At 48.4% G+C, this 19,869-nt stretch overlaps 1 protein-coding gene across 18 annotated transcripts in view; it reads right to left on the bottom strand.

Moving 5' to 3' along the window:
* The window catches only part of ARHGAP10 (Rho GTPase activating protein 10), a 301,268-nt gene that overhangs the window by 15,902 nt on the left and 265,497 nt on the right, over positions 1-19,869 (bottom strand). For all 18 annotated transcript variants that reach the window (XM_032464674.1, XM_032464692.1, XM_032464726.1 and 15 more), the window contains 2 exons: positions 7,391-7,543; positions 6,021-6,112 (listed from right to left, as the gene is read on the bottom strand). In XM_032464674.1, the coding sequence (XP_032320565.1) occupies positions 6,021-6,112; positions 7,391-7,543 (245 nt within the window). The remainder of the gene's footprint in view (positions 1-6,020; positions 6,113-7,390; positions 7,544-19,869) is intronic.

Below are 19,869 nucleotides of genomic sequence, written 5' to 3'. Positions count from 1 at the left end.
CTGGATGGGGAGCTCTGGAGGGCAAGGCAAGGGCTTCCACACCAGGGTACAGCACCTGGCACACTGCACATTCCATAAGCAGCCATGACGGGTACATAGAGGATGACTGTGGGCTGGATGGCAAAGGGCACAGGGTCCCAGCACTTGTCACCAGGGCTGGGGAGCACTTAATGGCCCCCAGCTGTGGCCATGGCCACAGCCAGGAACAGACGTGGTGGCCACATGCCTAGGACAAAGGGGAGAGGTGGGCTGGCCCAGCTGACTGGCCCAGGGGCTGGCTGCACGCGGCAGCCGTGGTCACAAGCCCTCAGAGCCATGACGACCACAGGACTGATACTGAGGACACAGACACATGCCTGACACACACACGTCCCAAGACAACGCTTCTCTCACTATGTGCAGTGCACTCTGTTCTATTACTGTTCAGTGCCCTCTTCAACTCAGCAATGGCGCTGGAAGCCCACTCGGTGTATCAGCCCGCAGTCGGACCTGTGCATGCTGCTCCTCTGCTCTCCTGCCCCGCTTCTGCCTGGACCACACCTCCTCAGCCTTCAGCTACCAGCTTAGGTAGCCCCTCCCCCCAAGCCCACGCCCAACACCCCAGACCGGGTCAGAGCCCCCATATGTGCACCCTGCACACTCCCTGTGTGTTGGGTGGGGGGTGAGACAGACACGCACAGGGACTCTCCCGGCTCGCCCAGGCTCTAACACAAGATGCCGGCATTCCCCGGCACAGGGCCTGACCGTGAGCATTTGCCAAAAGGATGAACAAACGAGAAGGGGAGCTGCGCCCTCCAGGTGTCTTTCTTGGTACTGTCACTGACCTTCACTCTGACCTCGCTCCTCATGGCAGGATTTTTAAAGGCTGTCACTTAATCCTGCACTGGCAATGCCACCAGAGCTCAGTGCCCGTCAGGGAAGGGGGCTGGATTCCATGGGAAAGGTGCCCAGGGATCCTGCCCAAGGAGCTCCCTGACTCAAGCATTCCTGGAGGTGGTGACCGTGGGAAAGGAATGAGGACAATTCCTCCTCATTCCCTGATGTCCAGATGCCACCTGGCCACCATCTCCTGCGGGGACAGGGCAGATCGGTAGCTCCAGGCCCCACACCAAGGGGCTGCATACTGAACACTCCCAGACACGTGGCAGACAGAACTGCATCCCCTCAGCACGCACTGCGACCACCTCTGCCACAGACCCTGTCCAGCCACCTCCCAGCTGTGTGGCCCTGGGCGAGTCCCACATCCGTACGGACCCAATGAGTACATGATGAGCTACACCAATGCTCCCTGCTTTCATGATTTTTTTAAATTGTGGTACAATACACATAACGTAACATCAACCATTTTAACCACTTCTGAATGCACAGGTCAGTGGCATTAAGTAACTGTATATACATTTTTAGAACTTTTTCATCTTCCCAAACTGAAACTCTGTACCCATTAAACCCTAACTCCCCATTCCCCCTTCCCTGAGCTCCTGGTAACCTTATTCTACTTTCTGTCTCTAGAGTGTGCCTCTTGTAAGTATTTCCTATCAGTGGACTCATACAACATTTGTCCTTCGGTGTCTGGGTTATCTCACCTAGCATAACGTGCTCCAGGTCCATCCAGGTTGGAGCGTGTGTCAGAATTTCATTCCTTTTATGGCTGAATATGCTCTTCTATGTACAGACCACATAATGTTTATCCATCCATCTGTCACAGGACATTTGGGTTGCTTCTCCTCTGGCTATTGTGAATAATGCAGCTTCGAACATGTGTGTACAAGTTTCTGTTTGAGTTTCTGCTTTTGAGTCTTTGAGGTCTCTACCCAGAAGGGGAATTACTGGACTCTATGGTAATTCTAGGATTGATTTTTGAACACCTGCCATGCTGTTTTCCACAGCAGCTGCACCATCTTACATTCCCAGCAGCCATGCACAAGGGTTCCAATTTCTGCACACCCTTGCCAGCACTTGTCAGTTTTTGATAATAGCCATCCTAATGAGTGTAAGGTTCAATCTCACTGTGGCTTTTCATGTCCTTCCGATTTACCATCCAATAACAAGGACAGTGAACTAGTGACAAGAATAATTTGTGAGGTGCTTTCTCCAGAACAGAATCTGTTCTCAGTTTGGGGTATTTTTTTAGCATAATGTAAACAATATGAATGACAAACATCTAAATCATCATAATACAACAAACAGTAGGAACCCACGCCTAACTTAAGAACTGCAGCATGGCCGATGTGGAGGCCTCCGTCCTGGGCTCATTCCTGCATCCCATCTCCCAACCTCACACCCTCCCTACCCCAAGAGGAGCAGCAGCTTCCATGCCGTATTTCTCATTCTCTTTTATTTAACATGATTTTCTAAGATTCCCTCATGTTAAGAATATACGTAGGAACACAAAGGTTAGGTCACGGGGTTTAGATGGATGAACTTTCTAAGATAATGCCAAACTATTTTCCAAAGATTACTCTTTATATATTGGAGGCCTTTTAATGGAATCATCAACAGCTTTTACAGATTAATCTGGGCCACTACTGTTTCCCCCCACAATGGACAGATCCTGTTTCCAGGTTAAAAATAAGCAGTCTGGCAAGCCAGACAGCCCGTCTCCCCGCCTGGACTGGTGGGTCCAGCCGCTGCAGGGCCACTTATCTGGAGAGAGAACAGGACTGACTGGTCACCAGGGGAAAGTACTTCTGAGGTTTTCCAAGCCCAGGGAAAAGGGGAAGGTCCCCCATGGCAGTCACAGGAACACCGGCTGCCCTGAGACCTTATACATGCAACACCCCCTGAGGGATACGGGATGCACTTCCCCGGAACAAAGGCTAAACAAGCATTAGTGTGTCTACTCCAGAAATCAGTCTTCAGCCTCGACTTTAAACTCCAGTGCAGGCCCACACGGTAGGAGTGACTGAGCAAGGCGATCACTGAAGACCCTTTTCCCTTCCACACTCGGGGATAGATTTCCTACTGCTGTTTACATTTGCAACCACATAACTCCTGACAATGTGGCCCAGGGGACACTCTGACCTGGATCTTGTCTTCTCCAAAGGCCACTGGGCTTTTTAAGCCAATTTCCTTTGTTGCCTGCAGGAGGGACAAGAGGGGACCATGAGGCAAGAGCATGTATGATCGCTGGAAGGCTCCACGTGAACAAGCAAACACAGGAAGAATGCCCTGGGCACTTCAGGGAGGCTGCGCACTGCTGGTCTGCAGAAAGGATGTATTCCTGGTGACCCTCCGGTGGCTGAGCTATAAACAGTGGCCACCTGGAGTGACAGAAGCCGATGCCGGGCGAGCCGCCAGTCTGCCTGGCCTGCGGCGATCATCATCAGGACGGACCCACAGCCATTCTACGAGGCCATCACTAGACGTGCTCTGAGCAGGTAAACACTTCTAACTGCTTATTAAGTCTCGCTAAGCGATCAACTATGCACAGAAGATGAAGATGCAAAGTGCACAGAAAAGAATAAATCCTGCTAAAAGGTCTCCCCTTTTCTGTGTCCTTTAAGAACCGCCCTGAGAAGCAGTCAGTCTGGTGGCGTGGGTGCTGCGCGCATTCCCCGTGCATGTCTGCCACAGCAGGAGGACAGGGGAGGCGCCTGCAAGACTAGGAGCTCATGTGAGATGAGATGCTCGTGTGCTCATGTAGGGGGAGGGTGTCAATGCAACAAGCCACCTCTGGAGCAGCCTGCCTGTGGGTAGGGTCTGAGGAACACTCGAGACTCCCTGGGTGCCCCAGCCGGCCACCCAGACAGCACTGGATACCAGCACCACAGAGCCCCGAATCCGAGGCAGGCATGCCTGGGCTCAGAACAGATCCAGGTCCTCGGGGCGCCACATGAGGCTCTGTGGCCAACATTCTCCACAGATGTCTGCACGGAACTCGTGGCCCCAAATGCCGCCATGACGCATGGCCACCCATGGGAACACCCTTGTGGATCAGGGTGGAGAATCTGATGCAGGGAGAACTTAAGGAACTCATCCAGGGTCACACGGAAAGTGGAAAAGCCAATTTGATGTCAGGAAGATAAGTGCAGAGTTGACAATCCACAGCTACCTGCTGTCAACCACTCCCGTGTCCCCACAACACACAGATACAAGTAAGTGTGTGATGGTGTGTATGTGCATGCACACATGGACATGTATACAAAAATCAGAGAAAGAAACACATACACACATGCTGTTTTATAGGAGGACTCCTGCAAGTCACCAGAGGACTTCAGAGGTGGGGAACTTCAGTCTCCCATGTCAGACACCTATCAGCCTTTCCCGATATCCATGCTGGCAGGATCGGATTTGGTTGAAGTCCTGAGCCCCATTCCCGTGTCTGTGTGCCCAGAGGAGGAGCCCCTGTGCCCAGTGTCGTGCTGATAGGTCTGAAGTCCTTGCCAGCAATGGGTTTAAGGTAAGCATATGACCTCACCTCTTTAGGGCAGGTAAATGAGGAAGGAAGTTCTGGAAAAGCTTTCTCATTCTTAAAAAGAAAAAAAAAGAAAGTAAGGATGAGGCACCTCTTCAGAACTGGGGCAGCCATCCCCTCCACTGGGGAAACCAGCCAGAGGCTCTGGTCCACAAGCTGAGCACAGTTCAGCAGAGACAGACACTCTGCGGTCACTGACCACATCTCTGAGAATCTGATTAACTGAGCCTGGAGCTCCCCACTTGCAGACTTCTTCCTGTGTGAGTGAACCCGTTTTCATGACTGACTTGACCAGTGTTTGTTACTTGCAGCCAAAGGCACCCTACCAGATACACCTTCCACCCAGGTGACTGTCACACGGACGATACTGTATGGGGGTTCCAGAGGCTCCAGACAAGTGCTCATCACACAGGGTGAAAATTCATCGTCATTTCTCAAAGGCGGCTCGTCAACGCTCTCAGCTTTCCCTGGTGGAGAAATTGCCGTGTGGAGCGCCAACACGTGACAGGCCTGGTGCCAGGTGGCTATTAACCCCGCGCTCCCGGCAGAACCGCACGCATGCACGTTATGGTGAGAGAGGAATGATCTTGCTTCCACTCCAAGCACAAAATTTCTCCACCAAGTGTAATTCTGTCATATGTGAGCTTTTTTGTTGTTGTTGTTTTGTTTTCTGACACTATCAGGAGTCTCTGGCTCTCAGGAGTACCACACAGATATAGCAATCTCTTCCAAATGAAGCAACTTGCTTTCTAAAAAAAACCACCACCGACAAATGCATCCCTGACGATATACTGCTAGGCGCTGTGCTGATCTGTCCCATATATTCCAAGCATTCTGGCTAATCAGCCATTCCATTTTGAGCATCTAAGGTTCTCACTGCTTCTCCAGAACTCTTTTTGGGCAGCTCCACCCACATACAACATCACTGTTTCCACAGCAACCAGTGAATTTCATAATGAGCAGGACTGGGAAGGAAGAAATCAAGGGCGGGAGGGGAGAAGAGAGACACACGCTGAATCATGGGAGGAGTCTGCGAAATCTTAAAGCCGGGCACAGCTCCTAAATGCTTCATGTGTAAATATTAAACAGGCAAATATAATCTATACCTTGGTTTCAATATGCAAAATCAATACCCACATTTAGAGATTCACACACTTCTTAAAATGAGCTAAAATTACATACAGCCTGAGAACGGTAAGGGAACTATAAACCGAAACGTGTCGACAATCGTTCTCCTCTGTAACCCGGATCCGGCAAACCTGAAGCATTTGGGAGGCTTGGCTGGGGACTCTGGGAGAGGAAGACAGAGGACGCAAACTTGAACTATTTCTTAACTCCAAGCGACACTGACCTCTTTACATCAGGAGAAACATGTCCCAAATGAAGACCCTCAAGAGTTAAAGGGGTTGGAGAAGCACCAAGATTAAAGCCAAGGTGCTCTCCCACAGCCCCCTGGGCTTCGGGTCCTGGGAGCCACACAGGCTGGCTCTGGTCCATCCAAAGCATCAAGGGACAGACTTGTGCTCCCGAGAAGCCCACGACCAGGGACCGCCTGCCCACTCTGGGCTTGCAGACAGCCTACCACAAAGCTCCTGCTAATACTTACCATCCTCGAAAATCGCTCCGATTTCAAAAGATAATTCCGAGCTGTGTTCTGCTTCACACGGATACACCGCCCGAGCCTTCCGATGGATGACGCTGGAAGGGGAGCACACAGGATACACGCTGAAACGTGCGGAAACGGGAGCAAGAAACCTCACCTTTCCCCCACCCGCTCTGCCCGAACCTCCTGGGTATGTCGGCAGCGGGGCCACGCCTTCCAAAAAAGAAATTAGCAGGGACATGAACATCAAACAAACCCACAGCACTTGACTCATAAATGATGGGTTTCAAACTCAAATCTTTCTTGAGGGAGCCTCTCTGAAAAGCTTTCCCCGAACCTCTTCAGCTAATTCTCCTCTCCGCTTGGTGGGATGCCCTTTCGTAGCATTCAGCATCACTAGGGCCACAAGGCATGTTTATTTCCACAGCATTTCAGTTTATCTATGAAAGAAAAGCACTGGTGTCTCGAGATGGAAGGCGGGCAGTGACGGGCAGAGGCACACAGACACGAGTGGCTACAGCCATGCACCGCAGACTCCGATCTGTCTACACTGACAGCCTGCTTCCTTGCCACCCTGGAAGGGGCTCGTTGTCCTCAGCGGGATCTTCTTTATCTGACCCCCTCACTCTTGCCCCCAAGAGGCACATCAGGCTCAGCTTCTCACCAAGTGTCAAAACGTCCTGTGTCCTTGCAGGAAACGAACACAAGTGGGGAAGGATGGAAACCACGCTACCAGCCAGGTGCACCCAAGCCAGGAGGAAGTAAGACGAGGGGAAGCCACTGATGGGAAGAGGAGCCTCAGCCGGCTGCCCCCGAGGAAGGGCTTGCTAACAGCCAGCACCTCTGGCCCTTTAAGCGGCTGTTAAAAACTGTTTCCAGTGCCCAGTTTATCTTCACTGAAAACAAAGCACGTGCTTTGTATTCATGTATAAAAAGTTCTTCAAGGGGGGAGGATATATATAGCTCAAGTGGTAAAGCGCATGCTTAGCATGTACAAGGTCCTGGGTTCAATCCCCAGTACCTCCTCTAAAAGTAAATAAATAAACCTAATTACCTCTCCCCCAAAGAGGGGTAAAAAAAACCTAAAAAAAAAAGTTCTTAAAAAATAAGCAGTTTCATAGATGCACAACCCACACCAAAAAGATTAGGTTTGAGCAGGTCTCTCGTACGGCAAATTTCCCCTAAGAACGTACTTGCCCTCGAACTAAAGCTAAGACAGTGTAAGACAAGGCTGTGAACGCTGCCCACGACGTCCAGGAGGCTGGGAGCACCGGAGCCAGCTTCCTCCGCGCGGGGAGCACAAACACCTGCTCAGGCTGATCCCGCCCCTCCGTGTGCCGCCCCACCATCGATGTCACACTCAAACCTCGTACCTGTCAGGTGGCTTGTCCGCTATGGTAGCAGGAAGTGAGGGAGGGAAAGGCGACGGCTTGGGTGAAGGCGGTGTAACAGCCGGGGTGCAGCTCGGGGTGGCTGGAGATTGGGGGTTAAGCCACTGCACCGTGGATGATCGTGTCTGGCTCGGGCTAAGGGTGGAAGTTTGGAGAACAGGATTAATAGTATAAAGCCCACAGAACACCAAATACATCACACTTCACTCTAAGTGGTGAGGATGACAGCTCCTTTCTCTCTCCGGATGGCCAAGTCCTTTCCATGTCCTCCCAGGTCTGTAGCCCCAAGAGCCACACCCCCAAACTAGAGATGCCTTATTGTACTTCTCCAGGTTTGTGGAGAAGACCTAGTCTTGTCCAACCTGGCGCCACATTGGCTCACTCATTAGGACACCAGAATCCAATGACCAAAACTAGTTGCTTGGACTTTTGAGACATTCAGGTTTTCTGCTTATAAAGTCACAAGAACCTACAGTCAAGCCCATGATCTACAGCTCTAAAACGTCAACACTTACCGCTTAATGTTTAAATCTCTTCCATCTGGTCATGTACATGTAACAACTCAGAAAAAAAAATGCCAGTGGGAATCAAGATTCCTCTTGAGTGGACCAAACACTATCATTTAAGGGAGAAACCAATGAATAGTAAACCTTTGGTGAGCTTAACATTCATCCTTAATATTTGCAGATTTTGAAAATAATGTAAGAAGGTCAGTGAACGGACTCATGGAGGGGCCTCTATACGTGTCGATCTGAATTAAACGATTCTTCAGTGATTTCAAAACTGGAGGCTTATCCCTACGGTCTTTGAAGCTTGCTTTAAAAGCCACCATGTGGAAAGCTCATTTCATTCCAATACATGTTTAACACACAAGTATCCAATGTTGCTGCACCCATATGCTCTGCATCTCAAATTCACCCTCTTTGGCTCAAACCAGTTTCCGTGAGCAGCTTCCTTGTCCTTCCACATTCCTGAGCATTATCTTTGATGCTTCTTCTCTAGCAGAACTAACGTCACGTCCTGGCCATTTTTACTTCAAAAAGCTCCCAGGGCCTGTCCCTTTGTCTCCCCTCTTATCATTAACAGGAGACTACCCCATTCTCACCACCCATGCCCGTGTTACCCCTGCGGTCTCCCAGCCAAACCCCCAGCCCATTCCTCCAATTCGACCAGCTCAACTGGCCACACTCCAGCCACCTGGGTAAGACCTAGTCTCCCCCATCTGCCTCCCCAAGAACAGATGTATTCCCCCACCTTCCCTCCAGGGGCTCCCCCACTGCTCCAGCAGCCTGGCCACTCTGCCCACAGCTCCACTTCCTGACGGTCCCCCACCCCGTCTCACAGTCCTCCTCCCCTGCTGTCGGTCATCCGTCCCTTCCTCCACTCAGCCCCAGCTGCCTCCCCGGGAAGTACCACTCCTTTGGCCTCTTGAAGTCACAGACCTTCTCCGAAGGCCTGGAGCACCAATAGGTGGGAAGCCAGGTTGCCATGAGTTGTTCTGTGATGCTTTCAGACACTTCTCTCGCCTTTGTGGTAAAAGCGGGTGCTTAACTCTCTCCGGAGACCTCACAAAGCCAGGCAGGGTGCTTGGCACAGAAAGCCTTCAGCAACATCTGAGCAACCAATTCAGATGTTCTCACATGACAACCGGGTTTTGTAAGTCAGGCACATGAACTATCACTGCATTAATCACTTGATAGGTATTTAGCACACAGAAGGTTTGCTACCCTTTGATCAGAAAAGGTGGAGTGCATTTTAAACACATTATCCTTCGAACAACATATTTATAGCCCCCCTTTGCAGCCATTCATTTGGAAGTCATAAAATCTATTTCATGCCAAGCAAAGAAACCTGTAAATCCCAAAGTGATCTACATCACCAGCAGCAAAGGCACTCAATTCTTTAGCAGAAAACGAACCTGTAACGGTGTCTTACTAATCAGTCAGGGAGAGGAAGGCATGAGTGACGCTCTGACAGGGAATTTAAGACCAGAGTTTTAGCCCAACCATTGCCATTTTCTCTCCCAGCAATTACTCGAGGTGCTTGGAGGTGGAGGTGGTGGTGGTGGAGGACGAGATGTTTTACCACACCGCCAACAGCCATTCCTCGTCATAGAGTTAAGCGCTTAAATGACAGCTGTCTACCTGCAGAGAGAGAGGACAGCCACGAGAGGAAGACAAAGCGACAATGTGTGGATTGATCAGGCTCTTTAAAACTAAAGATCATTATTTTATAGCTATTATCTACTTAATCCTCACATCTTTCTTTTTTAAAAAAAAAAGTGTGTGTCTATGTGTTTTTGGGGGTTTTTTGTAAAGGGAAAATACCCCTTTTAAAGTGAAAGAATTGTTGCAAAGCAGATGCAGAGGGTAAGGGCTTGTCTGTCCTTAGGCAGGCTTTCTCCAGCCTGTCCCCAAACAGGAACTCAGGGTCAGATGTCCCAGTCCAGAGTCAAGCTCTCAACACAAGCCTTTTTTGTTTCTTCGTTTGTTTCCCATGATCTTTTTGTTGTCTTTCAACGTCCAGATGTGCTATGCGACCCTACACTCACTGGTTCGCCAAGAGAGCCCGGCAGACTCCAGCTTAGCCCTAAATTTCTCTATTTGAGCTCCTGGGTTTCCCCACAGCATCTCAGAAGTCCCAGCTCAGGACCTCTCCTTTGGATTTTCGAATCCCATGTGGACACAAACTTTGCAAGCTGGACTGTTCTTTGAGAGGAAGCAAAACCAAGTCTGGAAACAGTCTCTATGGAGATGAGGCATAAGAAGTCACATGGAGAACTGGAGTCCCGTGAAAGAGGAGACGCGCACAGCCAAAGTTTGGGGAACAGAACAGAGTAGCTGCGTGAAAATAAGAAACTTTTCACCAACATCTGCACTGGGCAGGAGTAGGGGTGAGGCAAGAAGCGGTTAAATAAATGTTCTGAGACCCAAGCAGAGTTCTCCCCTTGGCCAGCAAGGGCCAGAGGATGGCATGTCTCACAGGTGTCTCCCATAAGTAAACCACCCAAATCTTTCTTTTCAACACAGGAAATTGTAAACATGAGCTTCCTTCTATAAACCATCTCCCCCCTACTTTTTAGAATTTGGGGTTTATTTTGTTTTTTTGGTAACAAGGATCAAAAATTTTTTCTTAACTATTGAATTCTTTAGAATATAATACTTACATTTTGTCAAAAAGCAGTAGAAGAAAGTATTACTTTTTAAAAAATTTTTTATTGAAGTATAGCTGATTCACAATGTTGTGTTAGTTTCTGGTGGACAGCAAAGTGATTCAGTTATACACACAGATACAGATATTCTTTTTCAGAGTCTTTTCCATCATAGGCTATTACAAGATACTGAATATAGTTCCCTGCGCTCTACAGTAGGTCCTTGTTGTTTACTTGGAAAGTATTACTTTTAAAAGAGAATTTCTGATAGTCTCTTTCTCTTCTTTGATTCAAAGCATTTTAGAGGAACTCTAGGCATTTGGGAAATAACGGCTGATAGCAAAGGTCTAGCAGTTTTGCTCAGCCCAGGCCCTAGGAGAGAATGAGGTCCCAGGGCATCCATGTACGTAATGAATTAACATCTCTTCTCTACATCTAGAATCGTTCCAGCTACCTATGTGCTGGGACACAATTCTCTTTGGGTCTCCGGTATTTCTGTACTTCTAGTGAGCAGACATACTGGCTGCTTTGGTCCTGGACTGTCTTTTCAAGGATGTTTGTAGAGCACAGAGCCTTGGAAGATAAAGTTTGTGTCTTCCCCTAGAGCGAACAGCAGGCTTGACCGCCTGTCATAAAAGATCTGGTTTTCCTGAAATCTGGGTTCCTCTCTTGTAACACTCCACAGGCAGGTGTCATCAGGCCCTCTGTGGGGACTGGGCCTTGAGGAATTCATACTCTGAGGACCATGATAGCGGTGATCAGTACAGTCCTCGACTCTGACTTGGAGTCCCCCATCTGCTTCCAGCATCCTTGGAATCATGGCAGGTAAATGTGGGAGTCAAATGTCAGGCTTCACACTTCCTGACATCAGCATCCTTGGGAGCAGGGGAAAACACTTGGGTCCTTTTTTGTATCCTGTGGTTCAGAGGAGAATCCTGGCTAAGAAAGTCTCGAGGTTAACAATCAAAAACGATACGTGACCTAAGAAGAAAAAGCCCGTTCACTACCTGCTAGGACATAGAGAAATATTTTGAGTGTCCTCTTCTACCACTTTCCAAATTTGAGTATTTAAAAAAAACCTATTTAGTTCCTTCTTCCTGCTGCCCCTTTAACCATGGATTTTTGATGAGTAGGACTGGCATGATCGCAAACACGGATTTTACTTAATAATGAGCGGCTGACCAGTTACCAAAAAGCACCTACGTGCCGCACATTTCCTGAAAGCCAACTTGTGGTTTGCAAAACTGGAAGCAGAAGTCAACTCTTCCTGAAAAGCTCAAAAACCACATTTAGTGAAAACAGAAACAAATTACAGAGAAGCCCTAGTATCTGTTTCTCTGCTGCCTGTCCAGTTTCACACGCTAACCTGAAGGAATCTCGACTCTTCTCCGTTTTCAGGGCACAAGAGCCAACACCATCACCACCTTTCTTTGAGAAGAACTCTTTCCTTCTTGAAGAAAAGAAAGGGAAACGAGAGGGTTTCAGTAAAAACACAAAGCTTTCTTACTGCTAACTCAAACTCATCCTTGAAAACACATATTGAACGTCTACCGGGCATGTATCCAGAGGGAACTCTAATTCAAAAAGACACCTGCACCCCAATGTTCACAGCAGCACTATTTACAATAGCCAAGACGTGGAAGCAACCTAAGTGTCCATCGACAGATGACTGGATAAAGAAGTTGTGGCTTATTTATATAATGCCATAAAAAAGAATAAAATAATGCCATTTGCAGCAACATGGATGGACCTGGAGAATGTCATTCTAAGTGAAGTAAGCCAGAAAGAGGAAAGAAAAATACCATATGATATCGCTGATATGTGGAATTAAACACACAAAAAAGGATAAACTTATTTACAAAACAGAAACAGACTCACAGACATAGAAAACATACTTATGGTTACCAGCGTGGGAAGGGATAAATTGGGAGTTCGAGATTTGCAGATACTAACTACTATACATAAAACAGATAAACAACAAGTTTATACTATAGAGTACAGGGAACTATATTCAATACCTTGTAGCAACTTGCAGTGAAAAAGAATATGAAAACGAATATATGTATGCTCATGTATGACTTAAGTATTGTGCTGTACACCAGAAACTGACACAACATTGTAAACTGACTGTACTTCAATAAAAATATTAAAGCCAAAAAGAAAAAGAAAAAGAAAGTGCACTGGGTATTCCTAAGGCAACAGAGGGGTCTCCTGCCTTGGGGCAGGGTGGGCGGAGGGGCTGGGGAATAGAACACACGTCTGTGAAGGTGATGAGAGAATTCCCCCCAACAGAAAGAACATGTGCCTTGGAGAAACAGGTCTGTATCTCCGGGACAGAGCCTGCGGCTTTCGCGACAGGAAGGAAGAAACCCTCAAGAACAAAGAATTATGATGGCAGCTGTGGATGTGTCCCCTCTACAGCTTTTACTTTTCGAAATCTAACAAACCAGCAGTATTGCTGCTTCTGGTTCAAACTGTGACCCAATCTTATCTAATGCCAGACTCCACGCGCCATGCATATTAAAAAAATTTCTGGCAGCAAAAGAGCACAAACATTTCGGAAATGGGGGAGGGGAGTCAGGGCCTTAACTTAAAATTCGGCAACAGCTGCACCCGTCACCCGAGCGCGTCTGCGTCTATAACAAACATTTCTTGCACAGCAGAGATGGGTCAGGCGGTGGGCAGTGCTGGCGATACAAGTCTTGGAGCACAGAGCGGAATTTAAAATTCGAAGAGAGAAAACATATTAAGAAAAGAAATGACTGCTTCTCTGAAGTGATTAACCCCCCCCCCCAACCAAGATCTTTGACTATGGTTTTCTGATGTCGGCATCAAGTCAAAAGTTTGCACTGGAAGGAAAGACATTCAAAACCTCATTTGCAAGGTCTCCGAGCAGAAGCTAACACATTAGTGAAATGATCTCTCATTCCAGCCCGGGAAACATACAGCATAAGTCTAGAACAGCTGTCCTGGGCAAAAGTGTTTGAAAATGTTAATAAAGACAGAAGGAAATATTGTAGATCTGTATATTATGGGAAATCTCTGTTCAAATAAATGCCACTGTTCTTCCTTAAGTGCCACAGAGGGAGAATTCCTCAGCCAGCACACTGCTGGGTCCAAATGAGCACAGGGAGGGGGACGCCAGGGGAGAAGAGCAAAAGCCTGGGTCAGTCACCGTAACCCACAGTGTTCAGTGAGGAGGCCTTTACTGACCATTAGGAGGGTTCGAAGTGGACCCCGTTCACTCATCATTCACGGTCTGAGAACCACCTGTCGGCCCCGTGCTAGGCCCTGGGGGGACACTCAGGGAACTGTGACATCTGTTTTGCACGAGCTCCCAGTCAGGTGAGAAGAGAATGACAGACTGATCGCCACAACACAGGGTGATGATGACGTAAAGAGTTCCCAGGGTCCCGCAGGAGAGCAGAGGGGGCAGCCGACTGTCACGTGGGCACGAGGGAAGGCTTTCTGCCCTGAGCAGATGCTCCCGTGGTCAGAATCACCACCTCCCTACCCCTGGGCAGTGCACCACCCACTCCAGGCTATGCTGTCTCTCCGCATGACACATAAGAAGACCACCACAGAGAGGTGAAGGTGCCTCACTGAGGGTCATGTCAGTCCTGAGCCCTGGTGCGACAGGCCTGCAGGGAGCTCACAGCCTTAAGTCCCTGCCAGGGGCTGGAACAGAACACAAGGGGCCGAATGGAGGTAGGTGGGAGGCAGAGATCCTCTGGGCACAGGACCACTGAATCTGACACTCCCAGACAGGGCAGCTGAAGGGTTTTATTACACAAATTGTAAGTGCATGAAATGCTGCCACTCTCAGAGACACCTGGCTTGTGAAGACAGCTCTGGCCACGTGCCCATTTGCAGTTCCTGAATCTCCCTAAGCTTGTTCCTTTTTTTTTTGTTTTAAAAGGGGGGGAGGGGGAGGTCACTTCTCACTCACAAAGGCTGGGGCACAGATGGCATTATTAGCCCCCACTGAGGGTCCACAACTGAAATCTGGGCAAGTTGCAATCTCCTTGGCCTCAGTTTCCTGAAAAGTGAAAGCACTGGTTAGTCGGCTGGGTGGCTGTGAGATGCAAATGACATGACAGCTGTAAAGCACACAGCAGTGAGTGGAGACAGGGAGAACCCAGTAACGACGCCCTTATTACGAGCATCAGGTGTTGCTGCCTCTGCCTTCCAGGCATACGCCATCACTGACGAATCGTTTTCTTTACCAAAAGACAACAAACGATGTCAAAAAGGGGAAAACTACAGATATTAGGTAAATGTCATCACTTAAAAAAATTGTTAAATACAATACGATCTCGTGGACTGGATCCTGGAACAAAAAGGACATGAGTGGAATCAGTGAAATCCAAATAAAGTCTGTATTTAATAGTATCATACCAATGTGAATTTCTCATTTTTAACCAAAGCACCACAGTTTTGTGTAAGATATTAACTGTAGGGGAAGCAGGGTGAAGGGTCTAAGGCGGACTCTACTATCTTTGTAAATTTTCTGTAAATCTACAACTATTCTGAAATACAATTTTTTTTAAACCATAGGTTGTAAAAAGAATGACCCCAAATAAACTTTTTATTCATTGAAATACTAAAGGCCTTTTGAAATTATGATTTCACACTTGAAGACATCCAAAAACCATAAGCAAAACTTTTGGTTGGTTCAGTGACATGAGAAGATATGTCAGTTACTTTTAAAAGCCACCTGCACAGCCCACCTAAAACACGGCAATTAATCACACTGGTTGAAACTAGGTTTTAAGAAACGTGGGCTTTTCCGAAAAGATCAGTTTCGTTTACAGACTAGATCGAGCGCAACAAACGTTTTCTGTAAAGGGCCAGACAGCAAATACATCCGGGTTTGCAGCCTGCAGGTCTCGCAAATGCTTAACCCTGCCATCACAGCAGCACAAAGCTGTCGCCGACAAAATGGAAATCACTGGGTGCCGAGGTTCCAGCAAAGCTTGACTGATGATCACAGGCAGCAGTTGGCTGATCCCTGGAGCAGATGGACCAGATGAGAATCCACCTTGTAGTGGAGAGCTGTGGGAGATGAAGACAACGACGGCAGATGCCCCGGCGCTTGAGAAGCCTGCTCTCCTCCATCTTCCCTGCTCTATGGCACGGGGATCCCGTGCGTGCCAGACACCAGTCGGCAAACACCCAGGACGTTCCTGTAGCAGCAGCTCTCCCCCACAACTGCTCGTGGTCACCTCCATGCAGGAGGGAGGCAGCCAATACATCAAGCCAGCACAGAAAAGCAACAGCTCGATCACCCTTGAGAAAAGCCCCTTCTGCAGGAAGTGGGCAGGGAGAGGGGGAAGGGCACCGAAGGAAATCCCTCGAGCACAGATAAATAAGACAAAGCCTTCTGGGGCTGGACACGGCCACCCTGGACTCTCATTCCCCCGATGTGGGATGCCAAGGCTGCCGGGGGCAGCACCATCCTATCACCCCAGATCTTACAAAGTTCACCCCCAGCTTGATCATTTTCTTGGGTTTTGCCATGAAAGAAATCTCAGAATTACATCTCTGGCCAATCTTTTCCTGAGCGTGTTCCTTGAATTCCATTTCTCTTCTCCCAGATGATCACTATGGAATCAGGTACGAGGGCTGGATGGGAGCTTGCTCGCTGAACAGAAAAGGAGCTATCGCTTCCTTTCAGAAAGTCGTGGGGCTTTACAGGTCTCAGCAGGGTCACTGACAGGGATGTCTCTACCAGCTCGATTCATTTGTGGAAAACAGCCATGAAACAGGGGCTCTAAAGCACAGCTCAAAAGGGGTACAACACTACTCTGCCAAGAAAGCCCTCTGGTCACCCCCCCCCCCAGCTGTTTTGCAGGTTACCGACGGTGACAGGTGAGCTCCCCTCACCGCTCAGAATACTTCACAGAGGCGGCTGGGTCCCAGTGGGAAGCCCATGCCTTGGTCATGCGATACTCAAGGGCCCTGTTCTCAGAGGCTTCTCCAAGGGAGGCACTGACAGAGCCAGGTGCCCTGAGTCCTCCCGGAAGAACTACTGTAACTGCTGGAAACGACACAACTTCAGGTCAATATCTGAGGCTTCTCTGGGACAAGCGAGGTTAATTCCCTGCGTCATTTAGTGAGGAGATCACATAACTGGTGAACCAGGAAGTCAGGTCAAGCTAAACTAAGAGCATCAAATTAGGTTCTCAGAGGAAAGGAAGAGGCAAGCAGGTGGCCGCCTAGGGCCCCCAGGGGAGCCGTGACTGGGCTTTATTACATGTGGTACCTTGAACACAACAACCCCAAGGGGCTCTTATTCCCCCTTTACAGATAATCTTGCTAAGCCTTGGTTTGCTCCAGCCATTTGCGTAAGGCCTCCAAAGCTTTAAGAACCAGAATAAGGATGCAACGCTCGGTGTGACTCAAAAGGCAGTGCTTTCCCGTTCTAACTCATGGTCCTCCGACTTAGGGAAAGCGCACGGGGTCCCTGCCTGCATTTCAATGCTGAGACACAGCCAACCAGTCTACGCACGGCCAGTGACAAATTACAACAACAGAAATCCATGAAACTAAGAAGAAAAAGAAAAACAAAACAACACTCACAAGGATTGTTTTTCTTTCTTTGTTTTTTTCTTTTTATTGAGTCTTAAAGCAGTAGAAAAGCTATTACCAAAATTCAGACGTGTGCCTTTCTTTTGGGAAGTCAACTTTTCATCACAGGCCTTAAAAGTTACAGGAACGATCGACAACCTGGCGTGAAAATAAACCCTCCGTGTCTCAGAACCTGTAGTTCACAGTACAGCAAAGAAAGGCGTGAATTAGGCCCCACGCAAGTGCCAAGTGCACAGTACAAATACCAAAAATACCCCAGAAGACACAAGGGGCAGGTATGGAAGGCTGGGAAGATGCGAGGTAGTCGGTCCAGCAAAATTCCTATAAAAGTTGGAGGGAAGAGTGAAGAAAACACACAGAACTAAAGTCATCCCCCCTAAAATGCATGTGACTAGGCTGATGGTCGACGGCCAAGTATGTGGGCCCTGAGCTTTCCTGGATATCATGTTACTCATAAAAAGATTATGGAAGCTGCCCTGTTGCAAAATATCAAATTTCCAAGCTTCTCACTCTGGTGTAGGGGACGATGGCCTCCTCCCCAAATCACAGCCAGAGGTGCTGGATGATGAATGTGCAGCAATTCCGATTCAAGTGTTTATTCTCCATAGATAATTATAAACCACAGCCACCTGACTTAACACAGGGTCAGCGCTCCCTCATCAAAACAGGGGCAGCAGCCAGCCGACAGCCGCTGGCATCTCCCTGGGTCTCAGAATCAGGGGGAAGCTACAACTTGATGAGGTTCCCACATGCGACCAGACAATTTCAGTAACGACAGTAAAACAGATCTAAGGGAACCACAGATCACAGGGACAGACAGATCAGGGTCAGGCTCCACCTGTACCCTTTACTGTGTGGCCTGGGGCAATTTTCCTACCTCTCTGTGCCTCCGTTTCCCTACCTTTAACAATGAGTCTGTCTCTGGGGGGAGGGTATATAGCTGAGTGGTAGATCGCATGCTTACTTAGCATGCACAAGGTTCTGGGTTCAATTCCAGTACTGCCATTGAAAAAAAAAACAAACAGAGTATATCTCTATTCCACTGGCTTTGACATGAGGACTAACATGAAATGTTTATCAAGCAGCTACAACGAAATGAGGTGGCCCCCAACAGCTAACACACAGTTATCAAGATTTCTCCACAGCCTCTAATCACCAGCCACTGCTGAAGCCAAAGCTTCTGCTCTAAGTCTCCAGCCCCCCAACAGGTCCAGAAGGGGCTAACCTCTGAGCAGAACTCCCAAGGCTGCCGGGGCTCCCAGCACGGCGACGCGCTCCTCCTGCTCACCTGCCCCGGGCTTCCTGACACTTGGGCTACCTTAGACCTCAATCTTCCTGAACCCACCAGGGACTCTTCTGCTCACTGAGGATGGGAGAGGGGACTGGCTTCCAGTTTACAGCACCCAGCACCAGAGGGTACATCCACCCATGTGACAGCACAAGCTCTACCAAGACCCTGGTCCATGGAACCCACCACTTTCCATAACCAGTGCCCATCTACAGAGAAGCAGAGAAGGAGAGGCGCTCTCCCCCTTCCTTAGGTTGTGATCTCCTGACTCGCCAATAAAGACGCTGGGAATTTCTGTGATGGATAATTCACTTTGGTGGTGGGGGGCTTAAATACCACCCTCTCCTGATCTCTTTTTAAATTTACATAGCTTTTCTCCCCTTGTTTGAAAAGCCATATGTCTTAGTCAAGTTAGCAAAAAAGCAGATATGCAAAAAAAAAAAAAAAAACCCCAAAACCCAGAACTTTTAAAAGATAAATTCCCTATTTTCTTTGCAAACACAGATTAAAGACATCAACTCCTAGGGTGGACTGACTGGCCCTGGCAGGGTCAGGAGCAGTAAAGTCAAGGAGCGATGGGGTTAAGGCAGCCCTCCCTGCAGGGGTGGAGGAGAGTTCAACAGGGAAGAGAGAGGAAGGGAAGAGGTGAAGACAACGTTGGCCTACGTACAACTGCTACCTTATCATTTCTGGGTGTGCACCCAATTTCAGCAAAATCTGCTAAAAACTGCTTAAGATGATTATTTTTCTGAACTTCAGACAAATCACTTGTGGTTTGCTGTGAGACACAAATCAATGTAAGGCGTACTCTGATATCTCCCCACAAAATTCATCAACTCCTGAGAAAAGCAATCATGGAACCAAGAGTCCAGTAATTTCCAGTGCCCAGTAGTTGTCTCTGGGGAACCTCTATTTGTTTGCCCAGCTCAGAGGACATTATTTCATAGACAAGAATAAAAACAGTCACCAGTGAGGGCGCACGGAGTCTGTGGATGACACGCACAAGGCTGTAAGTGGGCGTGCGAGTCTGCTGTCTAATGACTTTAAGCAACTAGCATCATGTCTGGGTAGCCACGAATCTCTGCCACGCAACAGTGGCTCAGGGGGGCCCCTGGGAGCATCTTCACATTCAGGATAAACTAAGCCACGCCTCTCACGGGGTGGGAGAGAAGGACTATTGCCCCCTGGCCTGCCAGAGCACAGACTGAGTTACAGCTCAGGGTCCCAACACTCCCAGCTACCATCTTGAATGTGGGAATGTGCCAGTTTTTCATCTGAAATACATAGAGGAAACAGATAGCAATGTCCACTATCTCTTACAAGAGACTTTCTTTTGTGGCAGGGAACTGGAGGGAAAAAAAAATTGCTTGTCAAGGACTTGCTCCATCATTTAAAAATCGAAGAGAAACCTCCTTTATTGGGAAAAAGAAT

The sequence above is a fragment of the Camelus ferus genome, chromosome 2, assembly GCF_009834535.1.
Source record: "Camelus ferus isolate YT-003-E chromosome 2, BCGSAC_Cfer_1.0, whole genome shotgun sequence".
Classification (NCBI taxonomy): Eukaryota; Metazoa; Chordata; class Mammalia; order Artiodactyla; family Camelidae; genus Camelus; species Camelus ferus.
The sequence above is the reverse complement of the archived record's forward strand: the minus strand, read 5'-3'. Positions and strand labels throughout refer to the sequence as shown.